The following is a 22323-nucleotide window of genomic DNA, read 5'->3' as shown; positions in this document are numbered from 1 at the left end:
TAAGGTATGGCAATCTAACTGGTCTAGCATTGTTTGTTGAAAAAGACCATCTTTTCTCCACCAAACTGCCATCACACTTTTGTTGAAATCACATACACTCTCTTGTTGAAATCACATATACTCTCTCACACACTCACTCACTCACACACACACAGACCTATCTATATGGGTCTATTTCTGTACTCATTCTATTCCATCGACCTATTTATCTTTATGCCGATACTATACTGTCTTAATTACTGTAGTTTATAATAAGTTTTAAAATCAGGCAGTATTAATCCTCCTACTATGTTCTTCAATGGCACCATTTTAATGCAAAGTTTTTAAAAATGAGAAATGGCTGTTCAAATGTAGGGTATTATCATTTTTCTACTCCAACCTCAACAGTTGTCAAGGTAACAATAAACTAAAAGAAATTATATCAATCTCAAAATCATTCTAAATAACTTTTTATAAATAAAATGGACTATGCATATCTAAAGGCATTTTTACTTGAAACCAGGTGCATGATTTAACATATGTAACAATATTTAACATCCTTACCTGCAAACCATATTTTACTCGTATTTTCTTTAATTCTTTTCTCCTTTCCAACTCTTTTTCCTCCTTGCTTAGTGTTGGAACAACTAAAAGGAAAAAGTGAGTTTAGTTTAAAAAGAAAAACTCACTAAATCTGACAGATATTATATAAAATTAATACTCTTATTTAATAATAAACAACTAATTAATACTATTAGTATCCCATCTGTAGGTTAATCAAAAGTTCAAATATTTACATAAAAGAATCCTGACTTGTGATGATGTCCTTTCAACATTTTAATAAATAAATCTACTTGGAAAGTAAACCAAAACTCAAAGATTATAGGAACGTCACAGTATAGATACCAAAAGAAATATCAAACATCTTAATTTTTTATATAATTATAATAGACTCAAATGAGGGAATATTGTGTATTTTCAAAGGAACATACCCATGTGCAAAGAAAATTTAAAAATCACATAACCCAAACCCAACATTCATGTTATTGTGTGATGTGCCATACTTATTTTCATAATCTAATATCAGAAAACAAAAATATACAATAGTAGAGTTGGTATTTGGGGGAAAAAACTGATGTGAAAAAAAGTCTGTTCTTACTAGATCAAAGTATTCATTTAAATTTAAAAGCCTTAGATAAGTGGGCTTAAAGCAAGAAAGCAAACTTCTACAGCATTATTAACTACAGAAAATAATGGTATATATACAGATGATATAGCAACATAAACTATAAGTAGAAAAGTATACATATCAACCAATAATTCTTAATACCTTGGCCTATTATTTTCTATGCTACTATTATGTGATGGAGTTAAAACTGTAGATGACTTCTTCCTATCAGTAAATAGATGTTAAAAGGAAACCAACCTTTATTATAATTATGTCATAATTATTCTTTTGAAGGACATTTAGCTACCAATGCAGTGTTGCTTCAAAAGCCCACTAAACTGGATTAGCAAAAACAGAGCTAATGATTATCTCCTGGTCAGAAAATAAGCTAATGCTATAAATAACAAAGCAAAATTATTACATAGAAAAATCAACTATAATCATAATCTACTAGTCTAGGTCTCAAATTTCAAATACATGTCATTTCTTAGTCTCATGTGATAATATTCGCTGAAATATAAATGTATCTCAATACCGAATTATATTATTAGATATCATTAGATATGAAGATGGTAGCCAACTAATTCTTTTGTAGAACACTCCTGTGAATTGAAGCTACCATGCCCACGTATAACTGTACATTTGCCACATATAACAGTATGTTTCACATACCGAAAGATTCATCTTTCTTATCAAGACGAAGGTGAGCTCTAACCTGCCCCGGTTCGCAGCCATCACAGGTGTCACTGCCAGGGTGAATATGAAAGGACAATACCGTCTCTCCAATTTTCACTTCATCTCCATGTTCAAGTACATAAGGGTCACATTTCGTTTTAGGCTGAGGAGAAAAATTGCAAAATAGAAATCCAAGAGAGTTTTACATGATTATTTTCTAAGTAATGTCTAATTATTTAAAAAAAGTGTTTGAGATGGTTCTCAATGAGATAGACACATGAACACATTTCTACAATTTGAGGATGATCCATAATGTTCTACTAGTGGAGAAGAGTTATCTAAACTGATTTTATATTATCAAAATCCACAATCTCCTTATCTCCATACCCAATCCTATCAGAGAAATACCCAACCCAAATTTCAAACAATCTATTATCAAAATGAATCCAAACCTAATATTCATGTTATTGTGTAATGTGCCATAATCTAATATCAGAATACAAAAATATGCAATAGTACAGTTGGTATTTGGGGGAAAAGATGAAGTGTTTAAAAAGTACATCATATTTTCCCTTTTCCTTGTTTACTTCATTTGCAATTCTTATAGACAAAGAATAAGGCCTCCCTCTCTCCTTTCCAGGGCCAAGTACTTTGCTATGTGTTGGAGATAGAAGAGTTATTAACTGGACAGACATGGCCCCTGCCTTCAAGGAGTTTCCAGTTAAGCAATATTTTCATTAAAACAATTTTTTTTAAATACAAAAAAAGAAGAGTCCGTAAAGTTGCTGTAAGAATATTTACTCTGAATGGCTTTAAAATGCATTTATTTTTAAAAAGAAGGCATAGATAATAATTAGAAGTCAAACCTCAACAGTCAAGTATCCAGTTACACACTTTTTTCAGCACTTTCTGGGAATTCCCTTCCACATAATACATTTGGACTTGAACACTGATCGAAACCAAATGATATATATTACTATGACCTTTAGGAATAAAAACTTTCAGTTGAGTTTTTAAAAATAATATGCAAGTAATTAATACATATACGCACCTGAAGAATCTGTTTTCCATTAACAACTGTACCATTTTGACTGCCTTGATCCACAAGGACATAACTTTGTAAGTCATGGTCAAAATAAATTTCTGCATGAAACTTAAAAAAGAAACCAGGTAATTATAAGGCAGTATACTTTTTTTAACCATAGATAACAATCTCTCTATGATAGAATACAACAGACTTTAGTCTCTGATAATTTAACTTTTATTTTTCTGAATACAAAAGTATTATAATACTTTTGGTAGAAATGTGGACACAGAAGAAAAAGTCACCTATAATTCTACCTATAACTACCACTAATAATTTAGTGTGTATCCTACCTTTTCCATTTCTGTAACATAATTGAGACATACTATACAATTTGAAATTATTTTTTTACCTAAATATTTGTCTATATCATTAAAAAATCTTATTAATATTTGAAACATTCAAGGTCAACTTAGTCTTCCAGTTTTTTGGTACTCAAGACTAATCACCCTCTCCTTGATCCACATTACAACACATTATCGAAGTTACTGCATATGTAAATATCATTGTACTGCTTACATTAGGTTACTCTTTTGCTTACCTCTCAGTACATAATATAGTGCGTCACATATACTGGACATGTACTCAAAACACATCTATTTAATTGGATAAAGAGTTGCAGAGGTATTTAACTTAAAATTTCATATACGATACACTATGGTAGGAATGTAAAATGGTGCAGCAGCTTTCTACTCCTAGGTATATACCAGGAAAAATGAAAACATACATCCAAACGAAAACTTGTACACATAGCAGCATTACTTTTAATAGCCAAAAAGTGGAAATAATTCAAATATCCATCTATTAATGAATAAACAAAATACAGTAAATGAAATATTATTTGGCAATAAAAAGGAATGAAGTACTGACATATGCTACAACATGGATGAATCTTAAAGACATGCTAAGTGAAAGAGCTAACTACAAAAGATTATATGTTCTATGATTCCATTTATATGAAATGTGCAGAATAGGCAAATCCACAGAGACAGAAAAACTGGTAGATGGAAGGAAATGAGGAGTTACTGAGTATGTTTCTTTTTATGGTGATGAAAATGTTCCAAAATTAATGTGGTGATGGTTGCACAACTCCACAAACATACTAAAATCCTTTGAATTATATGCTTTCAATGGGTAAATTGTATATGATATGTGGACTATCAATTACATTGTTCCTTAAAAATTTCATAAACAAATTATAAAATGTTTCAAGCACACAAAAAAACATACTGAACCTGTCTACCTATGACCTAGCCTTAATAAATTTTGCCGTATTTGCCTCAGATATTTAAAATAAATTATCCTTTGATGTGTACTTCACTCTATCCATCCCCCACCCTTCCTTTTCAAAGGTCTGATATTTAATCATGATACATCTCTTTATATTTTTACCACATATATACCCATAAATATGTTTATTCTGCCAGTTTTGGAACTTGATATAAATAGAAATCATACTGTATGAATTTTCTTATTGAGATATAATTTATATATAGGAAATTCACAAATCTTAAATGTATAATTCGATGAGTTCTAACAAATGTATGCAACTTTATATATTTCTTTTATTTTGCTTTTTTGGCCTAATATTCTGTTATGAAGTAATCCAGTTGTGCAGTTGTGCCATTTTGCTAAATGGTGATACATTGTATGAACAGATGTACCACAATCTAAATATTCTTTTGATGATGGACATCCAGGTTTTTTCCAAGATTTTACTATTTTTTCAAATGTTTCTATGAACGTTCTTGTACATGCAACCTTCTTATGCACATGCAAGTGCTTCTCTGAGATACATACTTAGGAATGAAATTGCTAAACTATAGGCTGTACAAATCTTAAACTTTATTACATACTGCCAATCGTTTTCCAAAGTGGTTATACAAATTTATATTCCCAACAGCAGTCTATAAGAATTCTTAATGCTCTATGCAGCCTTAACTAACCCTTGGTATTGTCAAAATTTTTAGTTTTTGCAAGTATAACAGGTGTGAAGCTGAATCTCATCATTGTGATTTTAATTTGCATTTCCCTGATTACTCCTGAGGTTGAAACCTCTTCTTATATTTATTAGCCATTTGTTTTCTCTTCTGAAAATTTTCTCTTCCTGTCCTTTGTACATTTTATTCAATTGGATTGTTTAGAATAATAACTATATAAGGCTCATATACTGCCATATTTTATTTTCAAAACACTTGAAACCTTATTCCAAAGAGTTCTAAATTATGATCCCATAGGAGTGATATTTAATAAATACGATGAATGAAAACTGACATCTTGGCTTCATTTCTATTTCTTAAATAACTAGGAAGATTGAATGATTTTCACATGTTAATCATGATATGTTCTCTATTGTAAACTGCCTATTTATGTTCCTTACTCATTTACCTATTGGTGGCGCAGTTGGGTTTGAAAAAGTAAATTCGTAGCAGCTTTTAAAATGTAAGCTTTTAATTCGTATAAGCTTTTAAAATGTAAGCTTTTAAATTTGTTTTAAGTCAGTCTTTTAAATGTGTTTCTTAACATATAAAGAATTTCAAACTTAAATTATTCAAAATTATTTTGTCCTCTGATTTTTTTCCATTTTTTTCATATACCTCAATATGTGAGATATATATTGTCAAACTGATTTCACACAGCTAATTATCCACCCCACAAGTGGACATTTTAGTTTAAAAGAGATAAAGAAAAAGCAGAAATGCTACCAGAGAACTACCTATATTTTAGATTGAAGTAGAGGAAGGACTTTGCCATTTAAATTACAGATTAGGTTTTCTTCGGGAGCAAAAGAATAAGAATCATTAGAAAGTGAAAAAGCAAGATAATCTGGTCAGAGTTAAGATTATGAGGATTTACTCCTCTCTTAAATGAGTCCAAACATAGTAAAAATAACTAGACTTTCAAACTAATAATGAGACATTTCATTCCAAAAAGACAAAAATCACATAAAATATATACTTTAGATCCATATTATAGTTCATCAAATAGAAACAATATGGATATAATAAAAGGTCAAAAAATAGAGGAGAAAAAAAAGATAACCATAGAAGGGAGAGAGAAAACATAGTAAAGATAAATATGAAGTATAAAGTACCAGTAGCTAAACCTTATGTTTTTTTTTAACTTATAATCTAGTTTGCAACTCTGTCCTTGTTGTTAGTTTCGAAACCCCAACTGTTTTTTCCTGAAACCATTACAGGTTCAACTAGGAAAAGCTATAAATGCGAGAGGACAGATTGCTCTTGGGTTGTAAGACACTCTGGACTCAAAGTAACTACCTACTAAAATAGCCTAAATCCAGGTCTGGTTCATTTTTTAACTACCATAATATCTAGCCTATTTATGTCACTCAATAAATATGTGTTCAACAAGTATTACTTTAATACTTAAATTAATCCACATTCTCTACTCCTGTTCCAGATTGTTAAAAATTAAACACAATTTAGTTAATCCAAATTGTGATAAAGAATTTTCATTTTCTCAAGCAGTGGAATAAACAAATCTGCATTACTTTCATTACTGTTACTACATTGACTGTTAAGCTTTCTATTAAATAGGAGGAACCATAAGCTTTCTGCCATAATGATGATTTACAAAATTACATCAGGGGGCTATATTAATAAAATCAAAGAGTTTACCTTACTGACACCAACTTCAGGGATTCGGAGAGTATGCTCCATATCTTTTTCTCTGCAGAGTTAAGGAAAATGTCTTTAACAACTTTGGAAGCACATATAAATGCAGCACTCAGTGACATGGAAAGAATTTTTTTGTTTTAAAAAATGTTAAAAAGGTGTTAAAATGCAAGTTTCTCTATCACACTAAGTCCAATTTTCTTAATCTACTCTAAATTTCCTATTTAAGAGGAGTTTCCAGAATTACTTTTATTCTTTGGTACATCTATCCCAGGCTAATAAATATCCAGTGAAACAAAATACCCTTTGTGTTAACATCAATTATTTATTCTAGATCTGTTGACTATGTTCTCATTTCTATTCCTACATATAAAAAGAGCATACTGTTCTCCAAGAATTTAAAATTAAGGTATTGCATAGAATCTAAATTAAAGATAGATTATCCCTCCTATTAGGAAGAAATTATCTTACTCATGATTAAAACCAATCTCTCTAGCAAGCTGCTTATGAACTACAAAGGGGTAAAGGAAACGAGGCAGGAAAGGAGGCCAATACTGGGTTTAGGTAAATAATTTAAACTCAAAAAAGGCAGTACAAAGGTAAGAAAATGACAAAATCTCTGTAGATGGTATCATCAAGATTTTATTTCTTTACATAGGCAGTCCCCTTTTGGGACTATGAAGTCATATCCTCCACTGATTTCCAAAAGTAAGTGACAAAACATTAAGTGTCAATAATATTTTTTGAATGGGAGAAAAAGGGACATGAATGTCATTCTTTTTTTTGCCTATTCAACAAATACCGTGCACATTTCATGATAACTGCTCAAGAAATGTACAATCCACTAGCATAAGACAAATATACCAATACAATAATATTAAACATTTTACCTTCCAATTGTAGCAGGATTTACAGCTGTAATGATAAAAAGTGATCCTGTCTGCAACACTGGTGATCTTATAACAATTACTCTAATACATGGGGGCCAAATTTTTTCTTCATCTGCCAAAGAAACAAGTGGATAATATTAATTCAAATGCTATGGAAAAAAATAAGAAATGCCTATGGATAGTAGGATGCATCTGTAAAATAAAAATGTATTGATCAAAAATCTTAATCTTGTTTAAAACCTTCTTAAATCCTGCTATATCACATACATGATAAGTAAGGCTTAATATTGTTACCAGTTTAAAGTGAACCAACCTAAAGGTATTCAGCTAATTCAGCATCTATCATAATTATAATCATCTCTCTCTTTTTTAAGGTCTTGGAATTTGAGAATATCGCAAACAAGGCTTTTTAAATTAAGTTAGAAAACCTGAATTTACACTTTTTTTAAAAAAAGTAAGAAATTCTGTTAGGAACAAAATAAGCTCATGTACCCTAGTATGAAATACTGGGTTTTAAAAGTATGCCTTTTACCCTCCAGTAAAAAAAATATTAGATTTACCATATCTATGTAGCTAAATTCATGGACTATACTTTTTAATGACAATTTGCTATTCTCTCAATTGTAAAAGTGAATCATAAATATTTACCCACTAAAATAAGACTTAATACATACTTTAGGATTAGAACATAGGTAACTTGGTTTTGTGTTCTACTGACTAGGCCATGCAATGCAATGAAACTTTAAGGTTCAAATATTAGCCATTGATTCACAACCTACTCTCTAAAAAAAAAAAAAAAAAAGCAGTAGCCCACAAAATTTTTAAGAATGTCATTCAAATAATCAGTTTAAAACAATCAGTTTACTTTTTGGCAGATATATGGTATGAGTCACTAACATTTTTAACTGTGTTGCTCTTTTACAATGACTACACTACTCACCTTCATCCTCACTATCTTCTGCAGTGACATTATCTTCACTGGTAATGTCTTCATCATAACTGTCCTCAGTCTGAGAATCTGTAATTTCACCTTCTTCTGGCTCACTATCAGTCTCTATGATTTTCTCATCTTTAAATGAAGTGGAATTATAGATGTTTTCATTAAGAGGAGATTCTATAGTCTTTCCACTAACTGAAACAGTGAATTTGGAGGAACTATTTTTGTGATGAAGGTCTACTTTGGCCTTCTTTTTCACACTTGTAAAATCTTCTCCCTCACTGCAGCTTATATGCTCAACAATGGATGCTTTTTGATCTTCTGAATTCAAATCCTGAAGAGAGGTAGGTGGGGAAAAGGAAAAGGAGAAAATAATCTTAAACATGACCATCTTTAATGCTAAGTGTTTCAATGAATTAGTGAAGATATATGTACAGTGAAATAAGAACAGCTATTATTTTACCTCCTCTTCTGCTCGTGTTCCCTTTCTTGGTTAATGACAATACCATTCACTCACCATTCAAATCAAAACTCTTATGGTTATCTTTGATATCCCCTTAACCACTACATAAAATCAATTACCAAGCGCTACAGACTTTATAATTTATCCTCTCTTCTTATCTATTCTCAATGTCCTAACTGTCCCAGTCTAGGCCCTTATCACATATTGCTTAGACCAGGTGACAATCTAGACCAAAGCTATCCAATAAAAATAAAATGCAAGCCATATTTGTAATTAAAAATTTTCTAATAGCCACATTAAAAAGGTTTTAAAAAGCACATGAAATTCATTTTATTATTTTATCTAACCCACTATTTATAACATATCATTTTATATTAATATTTAATCAATATAAAAATTGCCCATGAAATATTTTACATGGATTTTCTGTATTATTTTCAAAATTGAGAGTAGTTTACACTTAAAACACACCTTAGTTCGGACCAGCTGCACTTCTAGTGTTCAACAGCCACATGTAGCTAGTGGCTACCTTATTGGACAGTGCAGGCCTAGAGAATACGTCTACTCTAAACTTTCTTTTTGAGCTTTTAACCAATTATCATGTCAACACATAAAGTACAGAACTGACTTTCATTACAGGAGGGATTTAAATATCCAAACTACCTAATGTAATAAAGAGTGGTTTTGCTAATAATTTATAGTACTTTATAGTTGGTTTGATAATAACAGTTTAAAGTACCAGTAAGTCAGTTACATCTTTTATTCCAAAATTCCAACTTACCTGGCTTAAGTCTTTTATTATTCATTATACAATTATATTGCACATGACTTACAACAAATAAACAAATCTATTGTTTTAACCTTAGAAGCAGAAAGTAATCTTTCTCTTTTTCCTTTGGTTTGTAACACACTAAAATTTTTTCCTACCTTAGAGCCACATGATAAAGTGAATTCATATGTTGTTATTTTATAAAATATGAGAGCATCTTAAACACATATGTTTAATAGCAACATAAATTCAGTTTGGAGACTGGCTAAACACTCACAGTGTGATAAACTATATACACTTCCAGCAATATAAACTCACCAAGGACAAGAACAAGGGCAAGGAACTGAACAACTATGAGCTTTAAAGGCCACTGTGAATTATGGCAAAAAAATTTCCCTATCTATATATACTTAAAAAAAAAAAGCAGTTTCGAATTTTGTATATTTTATTATTATTACTGCTTATAAGACAACATATGCAAGAGAAAAATTAAATTGCCATAAGTGCTCCTTTTTAAAAATTATTTGCCAGTCTAGAATGTTATTCATTAAAAGATGAGAAAAGAGGCCTACCTGTGGGCATTGAGGCTTATTTCAAGTTATTTACTCCCATATCCTCACCCTACTCCCTTCCTTCTACATCCCACCACCTACAAAGAGTGGGGCTCAAGAGTAGCTTAAAAAATAAAGAAAAAGTGAAGATGTCTTAACTGGTCTCCCATGCTTCACAGCTGCTACCTTTTAGAACCCTTGAAGAATTCTCAAAATTCCATCAGGACTTTTTAAGTTTCTGTGCTTGGAGTTCACATATCTTTGAAGGACAGTAAAGATAAGCAATTATGGGAGCTAAACTGAACCAAAACCTCACAAGAACACTTTCAAATTTCATTCTCTAGTTTGTCAGGAAAGGCCATTTGATAACCCCTACATTCTTTTCTCTTTGTTAGGAAGGTGTACTTTCACAACTTATCCTTTCAAACAGTTCAACCACTGGTAACAGGTAAGAGTCACTAAATGAGTTCTTGAAAGCAAACAGAAGTGTCATTTTTAGTATTTTAGTCACATACTCTTCTTCAGTATTGTCAGTGAAAATAACAGAAATAAATACAAATCAAATAAGAGAATACGAAATAAATTCAACAGAATCTCAATTCCATATTTGAACTTTAGTATTCTACATTTAAAAGTTTTTTTCTTGGTTAAGTAGAAAAATATTAGATAAATTTTAAGAGTAAAGTATCAAACAGTTGCCACAATTCATAAAATGCCAATACAACAAATAAGCCTCCAACCTTATCTACAGAGTATAAAAAGAGCATTAATAACATTTTTTATATTTTTCCACTTCAACATTGTATTATAAGCATTTTTAAAATTCTTTTCAGTCTATATAACTACTATTTTAAGGCCTGAATAATGCTTTTTCACTTAAATGTACTATCATTTTTGAACCAATACTGGTGAGCCATTTAAACATTTAATTTTTTTTCTGTTCTTATAAATATTGCTATGTAATTACACAAAGGCATTTTTCTTTCTTTGGATTTAAAAAGTAATAAATTACCAGGAACAAGGTTTCCAATTTAAAAATATCAACATTTTTATAGTTATCAATACAAATAGCCAATCTATTTTCCAAAAAGATACAAATTTAGACACCTAATATGTATCTACTCTATATTTGCCAGAAATGGATTTTTTTTAACATTTGCTAACATAAGAAATCGCTCAATATAACCAAGAACTTTTATCTATGCCTACTTACAAACTGTTTTTCTTTTGTGAACTGCGCACTGACATCAGCTTATCAACTGAGTGTCTGAAAGTTCTTCCAAATTATGTAACACAAGAGTATTTTATCTATTCTAAATCTATCTCCTTCAAAATTATAAGAAATCCCTTCTACTTCTAGTAACTGAGAATTTCTGAAAAAGTCCATGTTTGCCCCATGAGAACACTTCTTGGTAAATAGACTCTGGTATCTTATCTTAATGGATATATTTGAAATACAGAGTTAATGAAAAATTTTCAGTTTCATCAAAAATTTTGGCTTAATTATGATATCACTGTTATGTAAATTTAAAAAATTATGAAGACAATACCTTTTCCTCATTTGTTGTAGAAGAATCTGGATCCTTTCTCTTCTTCTTTAACTTTTTATCTTTACTTTGTTTTGTGCCAGAAGTCTGATAAGGTTGCAAATCTACTCGAGAATGAAATTGATATCGACCACTTTCCACATCACAGTAGTAATAAATTCCAGTGGAAGGGTCGTAATACAGTTGATTTTCCTTTCAAAGTCAAGAAAACAATAAGTTCTATTTATGTAAGATGAAATAAAATAGAGAAATAAATGTAATAAAATATCAAATATATTCAAATATAGTAAAAGTTTGTTTCTTTCAAGAACTAAAGTATTTTTGAAGATAATGAATAAAAATATCAGAAAGATGCCTGTAATTTTCCAAAATACTTTACCATTCAACATTTGCTAATTTTCCTAGTGTGAAAAATGAGTATATTTAAATACTAAATTGAATCATGAAATTGCCAACATTTGACCAGTTTTTAACTTACAGAAACAGCAATTTTGTATGGTTCAACTTAATACATTAAGGAAAAATGATAACAGAAAACCTTTTATGTATGAAAACTAAGGTATGCATCAGAAAAGGCTGAGCATATAAAAGCAATTCCAGACTCATTCCTATTACAAAATAATGGTGTGGCAGTATAAACTCCCAAACCCTTATCTCAATGTCATAAAACAAAGACTTGCCTTTTAATGTTCATGACTAAAGTTCTACAGAAAAGTTTGAAAATAAAGTTAACTTCATAAATACAACATAACATTGTATATAAAGAAACCAATAAAAAATTGTCTTTACTAATTAAAGACAGTAATTAAAGGTTTATGAGTAAAGCAACCACGCAAAAAATAAATTTTGGCAAATTATGGATAAAAAACTGTAAGACGAAATTATGTAACCATCTTCATTTATTGGATACTGGCAATTCTCTACAACTAAGATTTAATTGAAAGTTTATATTTTCTTTTCATGATAAATCCATGCAGATCAGACCTGGAAACATCTTAGATGTACTGAATTAAGCAACTAAAACTTACTGTAAAAGAATAATTCATTTTTCTAACTGTTCATACTACTGCAATATATTATCTTTAATTCATTTCTGCAGATCTCTTACAAAAATACTTTGAATTCTATCTTTCTTCCCCTTAACTAAAAAACTCAATGGAAGCATTCTAATCTTTTTTCTAGTGACGACAGAACTTTTATAACTCACATTTTTTTTTAATTAAGTTTATTGGGGTAACACTGGTTAATACAATTATGTAATTTTCAGGTGTACATTATAATTTGACATCTATACTTTCTAGTAAATCAATTTTTTTTAATCTGCTATGTCTTTCAGTCCAAATTAGACAGTTTCAAACATATTTTTTAATTTTTATTTAATTAAAATGGAAGCTAGCACAATAAAAATGGTAAAACAATGCAGTCCCTAATTTACCGAGATATATAACCTACAGAATGTAACTAACCGTTTACAAAATAGTAGTCAGGAGGAAAGATACAAAAAGGAAGAAGAATGACAAAGATAATGTCAAATACTTGGAAATTCTGTATTTTCCTAGAAAGTAAGTAACATTTTGGTAATAAGAGTTTCAATATTAATTTTCTGAATACTAACTAGCATTGTCAGCATACTCCTATGAAAGAAAATGCTCCCTTTACAAAGGATTTACAAACTATGTATACCAAGTGCAAAATGACAAGCTAATGAAATCCCTTATCTAACTAAGATATTAAGCATTATCATTATGTTCCCTAGATTAGTTAACAATAGTTCCAGTAGCTGGAATGGTGAACATCTGCTCCACTTTTCCACACTATATTCTGTAATTCCTGAGGACCAGATCGCATGCCTAAACCATTAGGGTTGAGGTATGTGGGTGAGCTGTCATCGTTTGTCATCAAATCCTGAATAAAATCCAATTAAATACTAGACTTCAACAACTATAACACTGTATTATAAATCAAGAACTTAATTTTCTGGTTCTGTCCTAGTCAGTGGTCCATTACATTTCTAATTCCACACTAATTCTCTAGTTCTGTTAACAAATTGAGTTTTAAAAAGTGAAATGTGTAAAAGTCACAGAATATAAAACACTGACTAAAAATAAATATTCTATTGGGAATTCAAGAAAAAGACTCCTTCTGTGGCATCGAATAGATTCATAAAGATAAAAGTATTTGGAAAAAAAAATCTTAGGAGGCCTAGAATTAACAATATCACTTTCTTATAAAAGCAATGAGAAAATGTTATTTAGGTTCTTAAACATTTTACAACAATGTAGTTAATTGCTTGCTTTTATTAATAAATACTCTAACTTTTTTGTATGTTACTTTATATATAAAAAGTTATTAGACCTCTATAAAATATTAATCTATAATAATCACAAGTAACTTATTTAATTAAAAACCTAGAAGTTTAGCATCATGAGCTATTTTATAACTCTACTCTTATCAAATAGCTTTGAAGCAAACATCATTTTTAAATGCAGCTCCTTGCTTTTCTTAATTCAGTTTACGGTTTAATATTTGATATCGAGTAACTAAATATACAACCAGACAGTATTAAAATATCTGAGATACTTACAGAATCATAATAAAAACCAGTACTGTGGTCAAAATACAGTCCAGTATTCTCATCATAACTAAATCCAGTCTGTGATACAGCAGCCTCTGCTGCAGCTCTCAAACTTTCAGCTAGTGATGACCCTTCTAAGGATGTATCTTCTGTTGCTAATGCAGATGCTGGCTCCTGGATAAGATATATTAATGTCAAATAAGACAAAAATTTGAAACAATAGACTTAAAAGCTATTTTAAATGATAAGACTTCAATTTCTGCAATGAAATGGATGGCTATCAATTACAATTTGACTCACTTTAAAAAATATTGACTAGTGTTAGCAGTTAATTTTGACCCAGTTTTGAAGCTATGAAAAGTGAGTGACCATTACTCAAAAATAAATGCCTGATACCACAGGAAAGCAACCCATAACATACAGACTCTGAAGTATTCTTTAAGGCAAACAATCTAGATTTTTTTCCAAAGGGAAAAAAGTTTTAGAAGAGAATTGGAGGAGAAAGTCTAGATTATGTGAGATATGTTAAAATATCAAGCAGTTGCACTAGATAGATGAACCTTACTGGGATCCTAATTCAAACAGACTATAGAAGCAAATTTATAAAACATTCAGGGAAATTTAACAGTGGCGGGATACATGACATAAGTAAGCATTAAAAATTTTCTGGTGTGAACATAGTTATTTGCGGTGATTGCATATTTTTTTTGATTGAGTCAAAATATACTGACAAATTTTCTGTTTTAGTTTATTCACATTATTAAGTTTTTAAACACAACAGAGTGGGAAACAATCACATATATCAACAAGTTCTAATATTTATTTCTCAAAAAAAATTCACTGTATAATTAATTATACACAGAATATTTACAACCTTTGTATATATTGTGATAGACCAAAGAAGTCAATTTGTCTACATAATTACAATAATGAAGGAAAATTCTTAGACATCAACAACTTCATGTTACGCATTCTACTACCTGTGAATCTGAGGCAAAATGGTCCTCTTGTCCACATTCAATCTTTTCTGTTACATCAGTACCAGCATAAGCATCACTTTCTATTTGTGACTGGTCTTTAGAATCATAAGTAGAAGCTTCAATATCCTGATCATGCTGAACTAAGAGCTCAGTCACTTTATCTGGAAGACTAACATCCTTATAGTATGTCTGATAATAATAATCTGCAGCAAAAGCAAATGATATCATATTAACAGAGTGTATATAAAATGGACTTAATTCCAAAACATTGGCGCTGAACACAAAACAGCACACATTACGAACAAATCATTTTACAATTATATACATTTTAACAGATTAAGATTAATGGTGCAGATAACTCTGCAGATGCGTATATCTTTGATTCTAATGTCCCATTCAGTACCTTAGCTGTCAAGCTAAAAAGGGAAAAAAACAGTAATCGGATTTAGATTTTTCCTAGCAAGAGTTAAAAAAAGAAAACAAGTAGATAGGTTACGTTCTGTCAAAAAAATTAGGCAACCATAACAATTTCTAACCACATACCTTAATATCATTGCGTATCAAATGACAATGAATCAAGACAACACTTCAAGAGCTGATTTTTTTCTTTTGTCAAATTTATCTTATAATGCTGATGCAAAGGCCTAAGAAACTGGTACTGAACACAATGCTAAGTGGAATACATCAACAAGAAAACGCATGCCCCAGATCACATCAACACTACAAACTGAACTACAGAACAACCATCATTGAAAACCACTTGAATTCTCGCTGAACAGAAGTCGTGTAATTAATGGCATACAGAAGAAGCCACGTCAAGACCAGGAGGGGAGACGGAGTTGTGGACCATGCTGGTCCCACAACCCAGTCTGTGATACAGCAGCCTCTGCTGCAGAGATTCCCCCTGAGGAACAAGGGGTCCCAGCCCCAGACCAGGCTCCCCAGTCCAGGATTCCAGTGCTGGGAAGAGAAGTCTCCATAACTTCGGGCTAGGAAAATCAGAAGTGGGAAAACTCTGGCTGAGCGAGAAGTAGGGCTGCTGGAGGCCCAAGCATTTCTTTTAAAGGGCCCAAGCGAAGACTTATTCTCTGATGAACTCACTCACTCTGAGCTCCAGAGCTGGGGCAGCAGCTTGAAAAGTGCCAGGGAGGAACTGAATTGTCTGACTTCGGGGTAAGGGCTGGAGAGGTAGCTTTCTCCCAGATATAAGTGCTGAAGCCTTTGTTCCTTTGTTGAGTACACCTCGCCACGCAGCCAAACAGCACCATATCTGAGTCTCCTGACTAATACTCCTTGTCCAGGCCTGGTGATTCCCTGAGATCTTGCCCCACCCAATTTGTGGGCCCATCCAAGTTCTTTCCAGTGGCTTTTCCATACAAACAGCCTGTCTTGGCTCATGCTGCACTTTCCTAAAATCTCTCAAAGGTTCACGAACCCCAAACAAACAGCATCTAGCCTCAGCATGCTCCTCTTGCTAAGCAGCCCCAAGCCTGGCACTAGTAGCAGCCGGCCTTGGGTCACAGCTTAGCCTCTCCCAAGCACTTCCAAGCCCAGCATAAGTGGCAACCATCTGCGGATCACTTTGTAGTTCATACCAAGTGGCCCTGGGCAGAGCATAGGCAGCAGCAGACAATGGCCTGCAACAGAATCCCGCCCAGGAGGCCCTGGAACCCACACCAAGCGGCCAGCTTCAGACCAGACCAGAGCACTACCCAACCAACTCCACAAACAACACACCCAAAGGGGACTTGGCAGGCACCAGAGCCTCACTAAAGTGAATCCTTCTCCATGAATCAGCCCCTACACAACAGCTCCTCCACTATAGTCATGGCCAGTCTTCACGACCAATCAGCCTGAGGGTCAATCCCTCTCACTGACATGCCAACAGCAATCAAGGCTCAACTACGAGAGAACACACAACCCACACAAGGGATACCCCTAGGGCACCCAGCTCAGGTGACCAGACAGACTGCGCCACTGAGCCCCACAGCACACCTATGACATAAGGCCCTCTACTAAGACTGGGAGACACAGCAGCTCTACCTAATACATAGAAACAAACACAGGCAGCCAAAATGATGGGACAAACATGTCACAAATGAAAGAACAGAATAAAACTCCAGAAAAAGAAGTGAACAAAATGGAGACAGGCAATTTACCACAGAGTTCAAAACACTGATTATAAGGATGCTCAATGATCTCAGTGAGAACTTCAACAAAGAAACAGGAAACATAAAAATGGAGATAAAAAACATAAAAAAGAACTAGTCAGAAATAAAGAGTATAATATTTGAAATGAAGACTACATTACAAGGTATTGACAGATTAGATCACAAGATCGAATCAGTATTTGGAAGATAAGGAAGCAAAAAACACCCAATCAGAATAGCAAGAAACAAAAAAAGAATCAAAAAAAAAAAAAAAAATGAGGATAGTTTAAGAGGTCTCTGGAACATCAAATACCAACATTCACATCATAGGGGTACCAGAAGGAGAAGAGAAAGCGAGCAATGAATTGAAAACCTATTGAACGAATAATTACTGAAAACTCCCCTAATGTGGCAAAGGAAATAGACAAATAAACCAAGGAAGAGCAGAGTCCCAAACAAGATGAACCCAAAGAGGTCCACACCAAAACATATCATAATTAAAATTCCAAAGGTTAAAGACAAAGAGAGAATCTTAAAAGCAGCAAGAGAAAAGAAGTTAGTTACCTACAAAGCAGATCCCATAAGACTGGCAGCTAATTTCTCAACAGAAACTTTGCAGGCCAGAGGCATTGGCAGGAAATACTCAAAGTGATGAAATGAAAAGTAAGGACCTACAACCAAGATTACTCTAGCCAGCAAAGCTATCATTCAGAATCAAAGGACAAATAAAGAGCTTCCCAGACAAGAAAAAACTGAAGGAGTTCATCATCGCCAAACCTGTTGTGCAAGAAATGTTGGAGGAACTTCTTTAAGAAGAAAAAAGATCAAAAATATTAATTATGAAATGGCAATAACTACAAATCTATCAACAATTACTTTAAATGTAAATGGACTAAATGTTCCAATCAAAAGACAGGAGGCTGAATAGGTAAGAAAACAAGACCCATACAAATGCTGCCTACAAGAGACTCATTTTAGATCGAAGACTCGCAGACTGAAAGTAAAGGTATGGGAAAGATATTCCTCAAAAAGAAAAAAATGCTGGTGTAGCAAAACTTTTACCAGACAAATCAGACCTTAATACAAAGGCTATAACAAGAAAAAAAAAGGACCCAGTAATCCCACTTACGTATACTTATCTGAAGAAACCCAAAACACTAATTCGAAAAAACATACGCATTCATACGTTCACTGCAGCATTATTTACAATAGACAAGATATGGAAGCAACCTAAATAAATGTCTATCAATAGGTCCTGGATAAGGAAGAAGTAGTACATATGTACAATGGAATATTACTCAGCCATAAAAAAAAAAAAAAGAATGAATCTTGCCATCTGCAACAACATGGATGGATCTAGAGGGTATTATGCTAAGTGAAATAAGTCAGACAAAGACAAATTCACTTATAAGTGGAACCTAAAAAACAAAATAAGTGAACAAACAGAAACAAACTCATAGAGAATTCTGTATGGCTGCCAGATGAAAGGGGGTTTGGGAGATGGGTAAAGGGGATTAAGAACAAATTGGTAGTTACCAAATAGTTACAGCCATGTAAAATATAACACAGGGATTATAATCAAAAATACTGTAATAACTATGTATAATGTCAGATGGGTACTAGATAATCAAGGTGATCACTCAGTTATATAAATGTGTAATCACTATATCATACATTGGAAACTAATAGAACATTGTATGTCAACTGTAATTGAAAAATAAAACATTACTTTTTTAAAGAATGGACCATTTCAAGGAAAAAAAAAAAAGGAAGGAAGACCAAATATGAATAGATGGCTAACAGCATGGCAAAAATTACTTAGTGAATGTGCCACTGAAAACATAGTAGCAATTTCTACTTTCCCATCAGAAGAGCAAATAGATTCTCTGAAAATACCTAATCATATGGAGAGAAGACATTATAACGGTTCGCATTATCTAGATGTTTGTCTATTTTAAATTTAAAGAAAACTCCACATTAGCAAAATTTGAATGTGATAGTGTCAGGATATCTCCATTATCAAGTGAATACCTGAGATTGACCAAGGAGGGTGGTTCTCTGTTTGTACTTCTACATCAGATTTTTTATTATCTTCGTTTCTCCCACAATGGAGTATTTTACTGAGCTCTTCTACCTGAAAGGAAACAAGGCTTTAGGAAAAATAAATCATATAGCAATCTAATAGTACGCACACCATTCCTCTGAAATTACAGTAACTTTTTTTGCTAAAAGTTTTAGAGAAGTACCTACAGCAGCTAGTTTCCTTTTCAAAAAAACTAAAAGTCCTATAATTGACTTTCAACTTTTACATTTGCAGAGGGAGATGCTTTTATCCTTGTACTCTCTTCCTAAACCTTAAAATATCCTCTTCAAAAATCAGATTTACTAAATTAATAGTTTATGAACAGGATCATTTCTAATAAATAAGAATGATTTTATACTAATATTTTAATTCAATCAGATTTACTAAATTAATAGTTTACGAACAGGATCCTTTATTTCTAATAAATAAGAATGTTTTTATACTAATATTTTAATTCGTCAGCAGTTCTCCCTAAAGAATTAGAAAAATAACTTCCATTTGTTAAACTATGAATCATTCAGTACCATTCTTACACCTGAAATTAACTATTCACTTAAATATATTAATGGCACTCACATACTTTAATGTATGTTTTTTCCCTTTAAATAGCAGTCATAACTAAACAACTGCAGCAGAATAAACAGGTGATTGCTCGCTCAGAGGGGCATCTATCCTCCCTTTGCCTCAATGAATGCCAAAGCCAGAGCGACAGCGTGGAAATACCCAAAAGTAAATGAGGAGCAGCCTTGTCAATACGCCTCAGTGGGACAGAATCTCAGTATTAGACTTACTTAAAAATAAGCATCTAAATATTTCTTAAATGATACATAGAGCTTAAAAAGAGAAAGGTGATAAGACTGATTATATTATATTATCTAGGCACTTCACAAGTTATCAGATCTGCTGGTACAACTAGGGTGAAGCAAGCAAGGCACCCAGGAAGGAAATTTCAGGAGGCACTCAGTCTCAGCCTCTTGCAAGTGTAGGGTCTATACCTGAGAATTAGTGCCCTCTAAATTTCTCACCTTAGACTATTGATTGACTTGCCCAGTCCTGGCTCCGCTAGTAACCATTATTACTGTGAATGAGATCATTTACTTAGTATCTGCTACCTGCTAGGTATTATACTTGGTACTTTGGATAACATCTTATTAATTCTTACAACTGCCTTACAAATTAGTTGCATTAATCCCCATTTTACAAGTGAGAAATCTGAAGAGACAAAGGACAACAGTTTAATAATTATGTGGAAATAACGTCAGGAGAGGGTAACTGCCCAACAAATCAAGTTGGGAAAAAAGTACAATGCTTCTGTTTAACATTTAAAAAAAAAGTAAAGTTTAAATATTTGTCCTTATTGGGTTTCGTAGAAATGAAGTTAGCTGCTTCTTGTGTCTAACAATTATATCCTTCCTACTTTCACTGGAAAACTCAAGATGATAAACGCCCATAACCACCTTACACATAAATGTTCGTTTGTAAAACTGTGTTGTTTGTTCACGCTTAATTTGATTTAACCTTCACTTGTGTAGTGCTAGCATTCTCATTTTACGGGCAACCGAGGCTCAGTTTACATATCTAATAAGTGACAGATGGGATTCTGATCAAGTCCAGTGCTTTAACAAACTCAAAAGTAATCTACAATAAAGATTGTTAACGTGCCTACTGCCAATGGGACGTTACGAGTGATAATGAAGACAATCTAAAGTACTGAAGTTCAACTTACGCCAACCTAACTTCTACTTTTTTGCTTATGCGTTTATTTAAATCGAGTAACCCCAACTCTAAAGTTGTGCCAAATATACGTGGAACTACAATCGCACTAAATTTTTATTTAAGTACTCTGTAAAGTAGTTCTGGGCCCCTGCCAGGAAGCCCTTTTGAGACTATTAAAAGCTTCCAAGCTGGATGGGGCAAAGGGCTGGACGCGAACCGCGCACCTGGCTGCGGAGCTCCTGGTTGTTGCTTTCGGCGCTCTGGTACAGACGCTCCGTGTGATGCAGCAGCTTCTCAATCTCCCGCACCTGCCGCTTGCAGCTCCGCAGCTCGCGTTCCAACTTCTCTACCTTCCGCCTCAACTGGGCCAGCTCAGGCTCGGGGGAGGTGGGTGGCGATGGTGACAACGAAGGCGCCTCGGAGGCCATGGGGTCCGGCGCGAGGCAGCCCGTGGGCGCGAAAGGGCTGTAACTCAGACTGAGGCGGACGCCGGCGGGCCTAGAAGCCACGGGAGCGCGCGGGTAGAGAAAGGCGGACTCATTCCAGCCCGGCCGCGCCGGCCCCTGGCCATGACGCCCTTAAGCTCGCTGCCAGGAGCCGAGAGGAACTGTGGACAAGCAAGGGGAAGGCGCCCAGCCCAATCCGCCCAGCTTTGAAACAGGAAAACTTTATTTATAACTACCTTCCCCAGCGACCTAGACAACCGCAGCTTTGGAGAAGTGGGAGGGCCAAGGAAGCAAAGGCCAAAGCGTCAGGGTAGCTCTCGGGCTGAACCGGAAACGATGGCGCCGGCGGTGGGCGGGGCTGAGACGGGAAGGGAAGCTACGGGAAGCGGGAAAGGCCTCGTAGTGCACATGCGCACTTCCCGCCGGCTGTCGGGGAACGGAGCTCTGCGTAAGGGTGTGGGAAAGTGGCTACCGAAGTCCCGGAGTGCTAGAGAAGCCCCGGAGTGCTTGAGACACTCTCTGGTCTCAAGCTTGTGTCCTTATGGAGGATACTGCTTGACATCCTTCACAATTAATTTTTTATAATTTTTTTTCTTAGTTATTAGTTTGGACCTCAGATTGTAATCACACTCCTTAGTTCACAACACATCGTAAACACTTCCTCATGGAAGGCTC

The 22323-nt window shown here is 33.5% G+C and overlaps 1 protein-coding gene across 1 annotated transcript in view; it reads right to left on the bottom strand.

Moving 5' to 3' along the window:
- AGGF1 (angiogenic factor with G-patch and FHA domains 1) overlaps positions 1-22002 on the bottom strand; it is a 28129-nt gene extending 6127 nt beyond the window's left edge. Inside the window, 12 exon segments of the mRNA XM_025047775.1 lie at positions 544-626; positions 1820-1985; positions 2874-2975; positions 6545-6596; positions 7432-7543; positions 8372-8702; positions 11702-11890; positions 14283-14447; positions 15254-15456; positions 19435-19537; positions 21427-21700; positions 21885-22002. Coding sequence (XP_024903543.1) covers positions 544-626; positions 1820-1985; positions 2874-2975; positions 6545-6596; positions 7432-7543; positions 8372-8702; positions 11702-11890; positions 14283-14447; positions 15254-15456; positions 19435-19537; positions 21427-21630 — 1710 coding nt within the window. The 5' untranslated portion in view covers positions 21631-21700; positions 21885-22002.
- Positions 22003-22323: the final 321 nt, after the last annotated feature.

This window comes from Pteropus alecto, unplaced genomic scaffold (assembly GCF_000325575.1).
Source record: "Pteropus alecto unplaced genomic scaffold, ASM32557v1 scaffold20, whole genome shotgun sequence".
Lineage (NCBI taxonomy): Eukaryota > Metazoa > Chordata > Mammalia > Chiroptera > Pteropodidae > Pteropus > Pteropus alecto.
This window is presented reverse-complemented; position numbering and strand designations above follow the sequence as displayed.